The 14,556-nt window shown below is 28.4% G+C and overlaps 1 protein-coding gene across 1 annotated transcript; it reads left to right on the forward strand.

The window, feature by feature from the left end:
* Window positions 1-4,310: 4,310 nt before the first annotated feature.
* LOC123920601 (mannan endo-1,4-beta-mannosidase 5-like) lies at window positions 4,311-7,783 on the forward strand. Its single transcript, XM_045972891.1, has 5 exons — window positions 4,311-4,652; window positions 5,128-5,322; window positions 6,037-6,159; window positions 6,975-7,177; window positions 7,377-7,783. The coding sequence occupies exons 1-5, from the start codon at window positions 4,311-4,313 to the stop codon at window positions 7,750-7,752; spliced, it is 1,239 nt and encodes a 412-aa protein (XP_045828847.1). The 3' UTR covers window positions 7,753-7,783.
* Window positions 7,784-14,556: the final 6,773 nt, after the last annotated feature.

Raw genomic sequence — 14,556 nt, forward strand, 5'->3', positions numbered from 1 at the left:
GGATCTAAATTTTGTTGGCGGATGCATTATATTTATATATTACATATTAATTCTTTTTTAATCAATTATTTGTACTAATTAAAAAGTTTAGATATGCATGCATGTGTTGAGACATTTATCAATTGCTTATGTACCATCCGTAAGTTTTAACATTATATTATTGCTTCTTTGAGACAATATCCGACACTAAAACTTTGCTGATAAAAATAGCAGATAAGTTAATTAGTGTATATGAATGAAGTTATAGCTAAGAATTTATAAGTTAATTAGTTTATAGCGGGTAAATTAACTTATTAAATTTGGAGTGTTTGGTAAAAATAGCAGTTAAACTAACTTATAGGTATGTTTAATAACTCCCTCCGTTCATTTTTAAATGTCGTTTGACTATGGATTTAACGTTCCTATTTAAATATTATTTTTGTATTTTAAAGATATGATTTGTCAAATATACCATTTGTCAATTACTCTTATTTTTCAATAAACTAATTAATGTTATATCTTTGGAAAACTAAAGTTTGTTATGAGAGAAAAATAACATATAATTTTATTTTTTTGTGTGAAAAAATATGAATTTATTCGTAGATTAAAATGAAGGTATAATTGGAAGAAAATGTGCAAAAATTAATACACTTAGTTTTTTTTTGTTAAGAAAAAAAATACAATTCGTTAGTGTTACTATTCCAAAACAACACTTAAAAAGGAGGGAGGGAGTATTATTTAATTTTTTTCATGTAAGATGATAGAGGTAAAATTGAGGAAAAAAAATGATAAAATGATAACATAAACTAATTGAATTAGGTTATTAGCTTAACAAACTAATAAATGTAAATTATAAGCATGCCACGCAGGGACAGATTTAGTGTGGGGCAGTGGGGTCAGTCAACCCCACTTGCCTATTATATTTTTAAGGCAAATGCTAAATAGTGCCCCTAGGGCACTCTTTAAGCCCTTAAATAGTAAGCTTTTTATAGAATTTTTATCGGAATGCGTAAAGTCAACGCATTGGAAATTGTAGTATTTAACTTTTTGAATAAAAAGTTTCTTTAAATGGAATGCTTAAAGAGTGCCCCGGGGGCACTCGTTAGCAAGACCCTATTTTTAATTAATACTAATATTATTTATGTAATGTGATCCCATATATCTGACATTATCGTTTTTATATAGTCAATTTATTACACTATACCAAATATAAAATTAATAAGACTAATTTATAATACTAATGAGTATCTTAAGATTATTGACTAATAAACCAAAATAAGTAATTTTGTATAAGAAAATGTTAAAATTATATAAATAACAATTTATATTTTTTTACGTTATAATTTTGACCCCACTTCCTAAAATTCCTGGATCCGTTCCTGATGCCACTAGTTTTGGTTTGGTGGTAAGACGTTTGGGTAGTACGCTATAGGTCTTGGGTTTGTAAACCAAAAAAACTCATGAAAAAAAAGAAGTTACCCAAAGATTTTTATATTTTTTTTGCATGACTTTATAAGTTTAAAATTTGACATTGTTAGGCGTGTGTTTGGTTCTGCGGCGGAGAGAATTGATTTTGGCAGAATTGATTCTGTAAAATTGATTCTGGCCAAAATTGATTTTAAGCTGAAGTGGTTTATGTTTGGATATATTCATGAAAAAGTGAGTTGAACAAAAAATTTGAGTGTAAAAATCAATTCTAGAATCAGAAGCTACGATTTCTAGCTTCAAGTAGAATCAATTCTGGAGGCAGAATCAATTCTACTTTTGAGAAACCAAACAAGTCAGAATCAATTCTACACGTTCAGAATCAATTCTGGATGCTCCAGAATTGAAACCAAACATACACTAAATAGATGATAGATCCTAAATATGAGCATTTATAATTATTTTTTTGAATGGAAAAATCAATTTTTTGGGTAGCCTCGTGATCATTTTTTCATGTTGTTTGCAATACAGGTTGGTGTGTATAAGTGATCGTGTTTGCTTTTGGGTGGACAATGGCTGAGCAAACACACTTTTCATTACTTAAATAATATTCCCTCTTTGTATTTTTTGGTTTAATTAATTTCCCTCTTTCAACATATTAGAATGCTGATTAAGTTCTGAAATTTAAGGATAGAGTGTCTGCCTTATGTTTCTTCTTTTGTTTTGTTGAGATTGTGTCTGCCTAATGTTTCGGAAGTGAGAAGATTTTCCATACTACTAGAAAATTAAGTATTCATTTAGGATCTATTAAGATGGATCAAGATTATGAGTGAATAGTTTCTTTTGTATTTGTATTATAGAAAGCAATGATAGACTTTCCACATAGTTCCAATTGTTTCTTTTTGTTATGGAGTTTCAAAATCATCTGATTCAATTTCATTGCTCTTAAGAAACATTTTTTACTATGTTATCATAGAATTATAGTTATCCTATTTTAACTATCGACGATGGACGTGAAGACAAATAGAATTGGAGTCCTTGTATGTGTTAGCTTAGCGCAACAATCGGGGAGGGACGAGCGAGGAGCATTTATTTTTGTGGCACTTGTTTTTTTGAGCAACACACCTTTGTAGGAGACACACCACTTGTTCACCCAAAACCTTAAGGTGATAGGTGAGTGGGTTCTCCCACTTATAAATGCTCAAGTCACCACATTCTTATTCAATATGGGACTATTTTCACAAACTCGCAGTTGTTATATTCTCAACAGTATGAAGCATGTTTTAGAGGAATGGATCGTGCTTACATTTTACAACGAGTTGTGCTATGCATCGAGGATGACGGTGGATGTAGTCTCCGGTGATGCCTTAATGAACAAAATCGAGGAAGCCTACTCCTTGATTTTATATATATATATATATATATATATATATATATATATATATATATATATATATATATATATATATATATATATATATATATGGCAAAAAAATTATTTTCAATAGTCAAATGAAAGAGCAACACCCACCAAATTCTTACCAAGAATTATTCAACTTAGAAATTGAACTCAGATTCTCCCAAATGACCCCGTCTTTTGGTGGAGCTTATTAACTACTTGAGTTTGATGTATTTTTTTATATTAACAATTTATTTGATGAAAGTGCAAGTTTATAAAAAATATTTAATAATTGTGTAAATTATTTTGAATATAATTCAAATATTTTTACATAGTCAATCAATCACCGTGAGAGAGTCTATTTCTAGCCATAATAAATGTCATCCACAAGAGTAAGCAATTTCGATTGCAATCATATTTTTAAGAATTTCAATATGTTTACCGAAGCAGCCAAAGGGTTGCAGAACTATTTACCACCACACGCAGCCACACCAAGACAACCATTACCAAACACAACACCATCGTTGTTGCATTTAATCCAATAAACTTTAGAGCGATATCAGTAAATTTCTTTATTCACCGGAGCTTTAGGATTTGAATTTTGAAGCTTAAACACCAAATATATATACATGCATTGAATAAATAAATAAATAAATAACTGAATTTATACATCTTATTATAACGATCTGTTTTTATTTTTCTTTTACATATTAAATTTTGTAATTAATACGGAATTAAACTTAAGTAATTAATAGATTCCTTTCATAAAATGAATCGTTCGATAAATTTTAAGTTTAATTTTTTATAAAGCAATTTTTTACTAAATTTTATTTTGTTCGTGGCCGAATTTTAGATTACGCGGGTAAACCTTTTTTCAAAACTTAAAGGTTAATAATACTAAAGTCCAAAAATATCAAATTCTGTTTTATCGTTGCAAAACGGATAAAGAGTTATGTATGGAAAACATTTCCCGTTGCTTCACTTAAACGCATCTAACTTCCGGGGTGCGACGTCATACACATGTACACACAAAAAATAGCACTTAATTGCATTAAAAAACATATCCACCACCATGCATCAACAAATAAAATAATTGCATTAAAAAGCATATCCACCATGCATGAACGTATATCATCATATCATAAAAACCTTTGAGTCTTATACAATCTTAATATTCATAAGCATGTAGCTACATTTCGTAACTTACTTTAATTTGTCCATACCCTATATCCAACTAACACATATCTTATCGTCATAAAATAAAAACTAACACATAGCTTAATGTAAATGTTCTCCTTTTTAGTTTTTTTAATATTATTATATTTTTGTCATCTATTAACAACATGTGTTAAATATACTATTATATATTTCCATCAATCTCCTTAGCAAATTTTCACTTCTATAAATACCCCAACAATCATGTCACAAAATTAAATCATCATATCATATAATCCGATATCATAGATAACATATAAGTATACTACTACTACTCATCATAGAAAAAATTATGACTTCCATAATTAGGAACCTTATTAGTGCTTATATGATTTTTCATATAATAATTTCGAACTTAGTTTGTGAAGCTAGGTTAATACGTGTTACACCAAGCTTTGTTGAAAGAAAAGGAACAGAATTTGTGCTAAATGGTTCACCTTTTTTGTTCAATGGTTTTAATTCTTATTGGATGATGAATGTAGCTTCTGATCCAAATGAAAGGTATAAAGTTTCTAATGTATTTAGAGAGGCTTCAGCTGCGGGTCTAACTATATGTCGTACATGGGCATTTAGTGATGGTGGTAATCAATCTTTACAAATATCACCTGGCATATACAATGAGAATGTATTTCAGGTTAATTAATTTATTAATTCCCTTTTGTTCCATATATATGTATCCCAATCAATAAATTGTTGCTAACAAATTTTTTATATTAAACAAAAATAAAATATTGTCTTAAGATTTTAGTCGTCTGGTCCCGTGAGCATGGGGACATTGCATGTAATATGCAAGGATCAGAGTTCGAACTTTGATACTCTCACTTATTCACTTTATAAGTGAAATTCTAACCACTCGATTATTTGATTAAGAAAAAAAATTTAGTTGTCTGATCTTATTCGGATTAGCCCGAATAGTTGACTGCATGCAGTCTGACTGCACTACTTAAGATTATCATTAAGAAGTTCTTAATTATCAAAAGCACATAAAAGTTGACTTTCAAGTTTGACCTCACTTATACTTATCAAAAAAATATGTTCATGTTGTGTAGTATAACATAATAATTCCATAATAGAATTGTGGTTTTCTAATATCTTGTTTGTATTGGCAGGCATTAGATTTTGTGATAGGTGAAGCAAAAAAGAATGGTGTGCGTTTGATTTTGAGCTTGGTGAACAATTACAAGGATTTTGGAGGAAGGCCTCAATATGTGCAGTGGGCTAATAGTAGTGGGGTTCAAGTCAATAATGATGATGACTTTTACACTAATCCTATTATTAAGGGTTACTACAAAAACCATGTTAAAGTATGTAGCTCTAATATTAGTTAGGGAACTAATTAAACAATTAATTTCTTTTCAAAAAATAAAACAATTTATTTTTAGTCAAATCCAATTTATAAGAGAAACCATTTTTCTTTCATTAATATTCAAAGATGATAATTAGAAACTATAAAAAAAAAAAAAAAAAACTTGAAGATTAATTTCTCTCTAACTTTTATAAGACTAACTTATTCCCAATTTAATCCTTACATTTTGCCTGCAGCCCAATATTCAATTCACATAATAAAAAATAATATCTAAATTAGTTTTTGAAATTTGAAAACAAAGTGCTCTCATGATTTTGACCCTAAACACATGAGAGATTCATACTAAATTATCGCCCTATAAAAATGTTATGGACTAATTTGAGTTTTTTTTTTTGTTAGGATTGAATTTGGCCACAAACAAATTGTGAAATACGAAATTGTCTTTACACTTTTTATAATAACCTCAAGTTTTTCTAATACCCAAAAATCGCAAATACAAGTCCTTAAGTATATGATAGATATAAAAGGAAGAAAAAAAAACTTAATTTTCTTATGGCTTTACAACATATTATAGAAATATTCTATAGATGGTTTTTCTCTACTAAAAATAATATTCTACTTCTAACATTTTTGGTAGATTAATTGACTAAAAGATTATATAGTAAGATTAGTAATTTTATACTAATATGCAATCTTGACTATGTACGTGCAGAGTGTGCTGACCAGGATCAACACAATCACTAAAATTACTTATAAAGATGAACCAACCATCATGGCTTGGGAACTAATCAATGAACCACGTTGCCAAGTTGATTATTCTGGCAAGACCATTAACGTGAGTTTTATTTAATTTAATACTAGTTTGGCTTAAATTTCTCTTTTTAAGTAGGGGTGATAGTATCCGAACCAATCCAAAAGTAAAACCGCAAATCGAACCAAACCAAACCGAAAACCGCAAAAACCGCATTTGGTTTGGATGTATTTGGATGACTTTCTTACTGAACCGCAAACCGCAAAAACCGCAAAAACCGCAAAAACCGCAAAAACCGCGGATAACCGCAAAAACCGCATTAAGTTACTATTATATATTTATATTCCAATATACATGCCCAATTACCAAGTCAGTCGACCAAATTAATCGAACTTCAAGTTGTTTTTATTTTTTGTACTGAAATTTTATTTTGGTGTTGTAATGTTATTTTAAATAAACAAATTTTATCGGTACCGTGATGTTATTTTGAAAATTCAATTTTTTTATATATTTAAAATTGTAAGTTACTATAATGTTATTTTGGATAAATAATTTTTGTTGGTACTACAATGTTATTTTGGAACTTCAATTTTTTATTTTTTTTTTATGCTTAAAATTGTTCGGTACAATCGTTATGTTTTAAACCGCACCAACCGAACCGATCCAAACCGCATTGGTTTGGTTTGGTTTGGTTTGGATGACTTTTTAAAAATCAACCGAACCAAACCGAACCGCATGCATTTTTATCTCGCGGTTAGGATGACTTTTATGCTCAAAACCGAACCAAACCGCACCGCGATCACCCCTACTTTTAAGTATGCTACTAGATATTTTATGCTATAGTATAGTTATTTAATTTTTTTAATTATTTAATGATTTTATGATGTTTTTACTCATAGGCATGGGTTGAGGAGATGGCTCCATATGTGAAATCTATTGACAAAAAACATTTATTGGAGGTTGGATTGGAAGGATTCTATGGAGATTCCATCTCAGATAGGAAACAATACAATCCGGGCTTTCAAGTTGGCTCGGATTTTGTTTCCAATAATCTCGTTAAGGAAATTGACTTTGCAACAATCCATGCATATCCTGATAGTTGGTAAGCTTAATTATATTATCTACGATTATTAGATCATTGGATCACTTTCTTCTGAAAAATTGTAGGATTATCAAAAAAAAATATACAAGATAGATATTGTTGCTAAACAATTAGTGACGATTAAATGCCATTAAAATAATAGTGACGATTAAAATGTAATTAAACAATTAATCAATCATATATATTTATATGAAAACAGGTTAACTGGACAAAATGATACCGTGCAAATGGAATTCATGCAAAAATGGATGACGAGTCATTTGGAAGATTCAAGAACAATTTTGAAGAAGCCATTGGTGTTTACGGAATTCGGAAAGTCGAAAAATGATCCAGGGTATGATATAAATTCTAGAGATTCATTCATGAATGCAGTTTATTCAAGCATCTATGGTTTGGCACAAAATGGAGGAACATTTGCTGGGGGATTAGTTTGGCAACTTTTGGATGAAGGAATGGATTCATATAATGATGGATATGAAATTGTTTTGACTCAAAATTCTTCTACAAGTAATGTTATTAGTCAACAATCTTCTAAAATGATTGCACTTGAGCATACTTTGGGCAACAAGCACTGAAGAAGAAGAAGAATTAAGAATTTTTCATTACTTTTTTTTTGTTGGTGGCATTAAAAATGAGATTTAAGATACAATGTGATTTAGATTCTTAATTTATGTAATTCATACTATTATTTAAGAAAAATAAATAAAGTATAAATAAATATTTAGATTATTAAGTTATTGGGTTTAAGTGGTTAAAGAGTTTGAGTAAAGGACAAATTTCTTCAAGATAACTTGAGTTCGAATCATGGTTAAAATAATCGTTGATCAGACTTTATTTAAGACTTTATTTATCACATGACCTGATTGAAATTTGGATTACTATAGTCCCTTTTTCTTAAAATTGGAAGGATCTTGAATTCTCTTAAATTAATAGGTATGCCTTGGAATTTTGTAAGAAGTAGTTATGAAAATAATTAATTATGTATTCTTCTAATCACTATAATATGTAAAATTGACTTTTAATTTTAGAAAATTGAATAATTGGTGTATTTAGTCTCAATGTATTTAAAATATCAAATATACTTATAATAGTGACGGGAAGGAATGAGTACTTAAAAAGATTTATCGAAAGAGATCTTCAATAGATTTATATGTATCTATTTGACTCAAATATAATTAAATATTATTGGAATTCAACATGACTTCTAAATATAATAAGTTGTATTATTAGTCAACTGTCTTCTAAATGGATTGTACTTGAGCATGCAATTAATTAAAAAGGATATTTTTTTTAACAACTACCATTTAAAAAAAAAAATTAATTTAACAACTAATTTTATTGATAAGTGATTTGGATATAAGGAAAAGTGATTTTCATCATATTTATATTTTGGGAACTTTTACCTCTTGTTCCCATCCTAGTGCAATTGTTGCATATTACTTGAGAAATTATGTCCAAATGCTTTTGTCATGGATAATCATAAGAAAATAAGGAAGCAACTGATTGTTGAGGTCACATAGGAATTTGCTTTTCTATTCTTAGATGGTACTCTTAGCTATGTTAAAAACTTAGCAAGTTATTTTTATAATCCTACCACAATTTTTAATGTCATCATGGCTGGTTTGTTTGGTTATTAAAGCTCACTTGAAGGATTAACAATGGACACATCATGGAAGGGGACCATATATTTATGGTCATGTGATTAATTTTGGGTTGATTTTAATTGTCCCCTCATATTATTTGATATTTGATTGCTTCTTTAGAACCAAATTAAATGATAAAGCATGTGAGGTGTTGAATGGCATGGGTCAGTTTGGCCATAGTACTTACTGAAACAAAGGTGGGTTGCAGGGTAACCCAAATTTGCTCTACAATTTTTGGAGTGGTTTATTTTGTTTCAAAATATTTTTATGACATAAGAAAAATTATTGAAATATAATTTTTGTTTTTACATTTTCGTAAAATATTATTTATCATATTGTATGTTGCAATCACTATTTTATATATATATATATATATATATATATATATATATATATATATATATATATATATATATATATATATATATATATATATATATATATTTTTAAAACAAAGGTTAGCCAAACCCTTCAGAAATCCTAATCTATGATTAAGATTAAATATAGGCCTCTAAAGTAAGTCTAGGAATTACATTAAATTAGTTAAAACCACTCAAAGTGAGGCCTAAAGAATTTAACTTGTGAGCTAAGCTATTCTCTTGTATGTAAATGTGGTAGACACTGAAATTCATAGTTCGATCAAACAATTCAGTCATCTGTTTTTAAGGTGACAAGGAACCATCGAAATGATAATTGAAGACTAAGATTACCAACCTAGTATCCGTTTCAATCCACAAATTGGACCAACTTCAATAGCAAACACTACTCTAATAAGCTCAACATGTAACCATTGTGGGTATTTTTTTGCATATAACTACTGGGCATGAGTTCAATTAATTGTCATCCCTAAACTAAAAAGTTTACAGAAAAAAGTTATAATGATATTCTATTTATAGAATTTTAATTAATGAAATTTTGAATAACCATAATATAAAGAAATGATATTCACATAATGTGTTTTGACTAATGATTTTTTAAGCCTTTTTTTTTTACTAATGTTAATATTCTTACGTAAAAAGTATATAGTAATACTTAATCAAAAATATTTTGAAGCTAAGTCTTAGAATAAACGTGATGATCTTTCATTATGTTAGGGGTTTGCTATATATATAGGCCTCATTTGTACTGTCTTTGGCGAGATTGGCTCCACTCAGGAATGGAGCAGTTCAACCCGCCAGAATCGGAGGAGATATCCCATTACCATGAAGCTTATTTTTCCTCTTTGGTGTTGCTCTTACAACCAAGTCCTAGCCTATCCGCTATGACTATGCCGTTAGTGGAATGATTTGACCCGGTCGTTTGAGAATATTAGATCTTTCCTACGTGTGGCTATTTGGCCCCTTCGCTCCTAAGATGGATGCGGCCCATATATTAACGGTGTCCTAGGTTCGTATTACGGAAATTTGTCCAATACAGATAGATAAATTAGAATAACGTACGACATTTCAATGTAGAATTTTTTTTTTGGTACAATATTTCAATGTAGATTTATTTGTACATTTTTACATATATACACATGTTTTTTGATAATACGCATTTTTTTTTTCTTACTTTTACTAATATGTGTAATATGTTCACATGTTTTATCAAAAAGTATAATATGTTCACATGTTTCTTAGACATATATTTAAAATGATTAATAATTATAGAAAAATATATAATTGGTTAAATAATTACAGTCAAACAGAAATAACTTCTTTTAATTTGACTCAACATAAATAGCTAAAAATATTCATATAATATTGCTGGTTATAAATTAAGCAGGTACTAAATAAATTAAAATAAGTTGTCAAAATAATTAAAATTAAAATAATATAGGAATATTCTTTTATAAGAAAAACATAGGAATTTTCTCAAATATTATGCACTAGCTAGCTAGTCATGAGTCATCATCTACGCGGATTAGTACTTATCACAATCTCACACCACAAACAAAATTCCAATTCATGAGTCCTAAATAAATGTCATAGAGTTTTTTTTTTCTTTAAAAAAATAATTAGAGAGTTTTCTTTTTTAATTTGACTAATGTCACATGGGGGTGAGAGTGAGTTTTTTTCAAGCAATTTATGTCTAAGAAAATTACTTCATCAATAATTTCTAGAATTTGAGTCATAAGCACCACCTAAAAACTAAGAAACACAAATGAAAAATCTTGAGTTCATATTCAGATCATAAAAATATTTAACTAATAATCAGATAATTTTTAGTTGAACTACGTTTTATGGACATTCAATCTAAAACACATGTGTGCAGCAACAAATTTGAAAAGAAAATATAATTAACAAACTAATCTTAAATTAAACAAGTTTACTGAATTTGATCTAAATTGCAAATCAAAATTTCACCTCCTCATCCTTTAGAAAGTATACAAAATTAAAGGTTACAAGGAGATGATAATAAATTAAACTAAAAATTAAGAGTAATTAATCATCATAAAATTCAGTACCACCACCAAGAAGAAGAAACCACAAAGATCTAAAGCAATCAAAGAATTTCCAATAGCTCTTCTTTTTTTCCTTCCTCTTCAAAGCTTTGAGTTCTTGTGCTCTTCTCATTGACTTCAAAACATCTTCATTATAAATGCATTCATTCATTTCTTCACAATCATTGTTACCATAAAATACATCTCCCATAACTTTATTAGTGTGATGAGGTTTTTTCATTGAAAAGTTTTGGTGAGGAAAGGAAGAATTTGGACTCACCCACATACCTTTCGTTCTTTGTAACAAAAACAATTTAGGCTTATATTAAGCTTATAATAATTTGGTTTTAATTATTACCAAAAAAATATTGGTTTTAATTATTATTTTAATTTTTTGGGTTTTGACTAAATTATTTTGTTGAAATTTTAGATTGTGTATGAAATCTGTTTCTTTCTGTTTTTTTTTTTCTTTTTTTGATAAATCTGTTTGTTTTTGTGTGTGTATAATAATAATATTAGTATTAGTCCAAAAAAAAAATACCAATAAGTATTTAGTAATTGAGTTATAAGGTTGACTATTGACTAAAATGACAGAACTAATAATTAATAGAGTAACAAAAATTGTCGGTTATCCAAAAAAAAATATATAAAATGGTCTCAAATTTTTTTATTTTTAAAAAAATTTAAATTATTTAAGTGTAATTATCTATACTATATATAATACGATAAAAAAATTTTGGTGTGGACTTTTATAATATCAACAATATTCTTGAATTTTTTTTAGCAGCAAATTTTTTTTATTAACAATCTCACCATAAGGCATTTTTTTACATAAATTTACATAATAGACACAGACAGGCGCGTCCGCGCCCTATCTAACTACTAGTATAAAAAGAAATACCATTGGTCACTTGGAAAAAAAATAGTCATCTCGATTGGATGGATGGACTCTTATTATTGTTTTTTCAGTTATGAAAGCTGAAATTTGAAGAAACGTTGGATATATGAGATAAGAACAAAGTATAGAAAGATAATATGACATTAGAAAAACAGATAAAGACAATGTTATTCTTTGTTTTGACGGAAAAGATAATATTAATCAATTGTTTTTTTTTAAATTATTAACTAACTATCTGTACCAGCCGCCCAAGTCGATAATATTTGTTTATATTATTTTAATTGAATAACTCGTGCGGATATATTATATCCCGACTGGACATTTTCTTAAAGGGTATTGGTGAATTTCCACCTATTTTAAATGTTGAGGAATAAGTTTTCAGTTTAACTCAGTCGATAGAGATATCATATTTTATATGCAGAAGACGAGATTTAATATTGGACGTTCCATATGTCCACTTTAAAAGTGGAATTTTAAACACTAAACTATTTGATAAAAAAAAAATGTTTGAGAGTAAAAAATTATAAGTATAGCTCAATTGGTATATACAATATTATTGAAGAGGCAGAAATTTCAAAAAAAAGAAAAAAAAAAGACAGAAATTTGAACCACAAATTTTTCACTTTTCTACATTTAAAGTATTTGAATATAGCCACCAAATTATATAACAAACATAAAAAAGAAATAGATTTGAACTCATATGTTGCGACTAGAGCTGTCAAAGAGGCCGGACCCCAGTTATATAAAGGGGTCGGCCCAGCCCGGTCCGTTAACTTCATGGCCCGGCCCGCTTAGCCCAACACGATAAGCAAAAGCATACATGGTCCAATGGGCCGACCCACTAATTTTCATAGTATTTTAAAAAAAAAAAAAAAAAAAAAATATTCTACTAAATTTATATTATATTTCTAAACTAAATATCAAAGAAGGTAATTCGTATCCCTATATTTTCTCACATAATCTCCTAAACAACAATATCTTCCTCTTTATCATCATCAAACAAACAAACAAATCTCTAACAAATAATCTCATTCTAATCCAATAAGTTTTTTGCCATATTATTATTATTACTAGCGGCCAAACGGGCACGTTCCGTGTCCATTTGTGTTATCCACGTTTTCTATTTTGTCTTATGTTATGATGAGTTTGTTAATAAAAGATTTTTACATCGAGTTTGTTAATAAAAGATTTTTATAGTTGTCTTATGTAATGGTGAGTTTGTTAATAAGATATTGTTGCTATTATGAAAAGTCCACACCAAATTTTTTTGTATCCTCTTTATATATAGGTATAGATTTCCACCTCATATCTCAGTATTTTATATCTAATAATAAACTTAATTACTACTAATTTATTCTTAGCAGGTTTAACCATATTCCAAGTTTTATACTTAATTGGTTAAGTGGTGATTGGCGCTGAACTTGGTAGGGAGGACCGCGGTTCGATCCCCCGCAACTGCGATCGGGAGGAGGCTGGAACTACTTGATGTCAGAACTGACCTCTGAACCAGATTAAACTGGTGGTGAAAACAAAAACAAATATTCCAATTTTTATACCTTTCATTGTAATTTAAGTAAAAAATACAGTAAATAAAAAGAATATAGAAAGAATATAAAATAAATACAATAAAAAGATGATATGCTTAAAATAACCATATTCCAAGTTTTATATCCTTCATTGTAATTTCACAAAAAAAAATTTAAAAAAAATATAAAAAGAATATAAGATAAATACAATAAAAATATGATATGCTTAAAAATATAAATAAAATAGATTATACACAAATAATAACAATAAAAGGACAAAAATAATAAAAAAAAATATCATATATGAATTTATGCATAAAAATGAGACCAAAATATAACAATAATAATATTATAGAATTTTTTAAAATATTTTTTTAATTCTTTAAAGGGGCGGCCCATAAGCCAGTGGGTCGGCCCATGACAGTCCATAAAAAAGTCTGACCCGATAAGACCCGGCCATCTTTTTATAAAGTCTGACCCGTGTAAAAATATAGGGCTAATGGGCCGGCCCGATAATCCGACCCTTTTTTATAGCTCTAGTTGCAACTATTATACCATTTAGATTTTTTCTTTTTTTTATGCTCCGCCCGTCCCAAATTATAAGGGAACAAATAAAAATCACACTTATTAAGAAAAAGTAAAACATCATAATTTGAAATACTCCCTCCGACCTTATTTGTAGGCAAATTTCTCTTGTTTCGCGCATATTAAGAAAGTTGTTATTTTTACTAAACTACCCTTTACAATATATTAAATTTGCATTGAAATTATACAATCATGTTAAAAGTAGAACAATAAATTAGGGGTACTTTTTGGAAATATAGCATTAAATATAGTTGTTTTTGGTAACTTTTGCTTATATTTAAAGCCAAACTTTTTTGTTGAATTTT

This window comes from Trifolium pratense, linkage group LG4 (genome assembly GCF_020283565.1).
Source record: "Trifolium pratense cultivar HEN17-A07 linkage group LG4, ARS_RC_1.1, whole genome shotgun sequence".
Lineage (NCBI taxonomy): Eukaryota > Viridiplantae > Streptophyta > Magnoliopsida > Fabales > Fabaceae > Trifolium > Trifolium pratense.

What these genes read in the sequence shown, in the direction of transcription:
- LOC123920601 (XM_045972891.1), top strand. Translation starts at nt 4,311, where the DNA reads ATGACTTCCATAATTAGGAACCTTATTAGTGCTTATATGATTTTTCAT. An exon ending in ACTACAAAAACCATGTTAAA is followed by an intron (nt 5,323 to 6,036) that starts GTATGTAGCTCT and finishes ATGTACGTGCAG; the next exon opens with AGTGTGCTGACCAGGATCAA. An exon ending in ATTCTGGCAAGACCATTAAC is followed by an intron (nt 6,160 to 6,974) that starts GTGAGTTTTATT and finishes TTTTACTCATAG; the next exon opens with GCATGGGTTGAGGAGATGGC.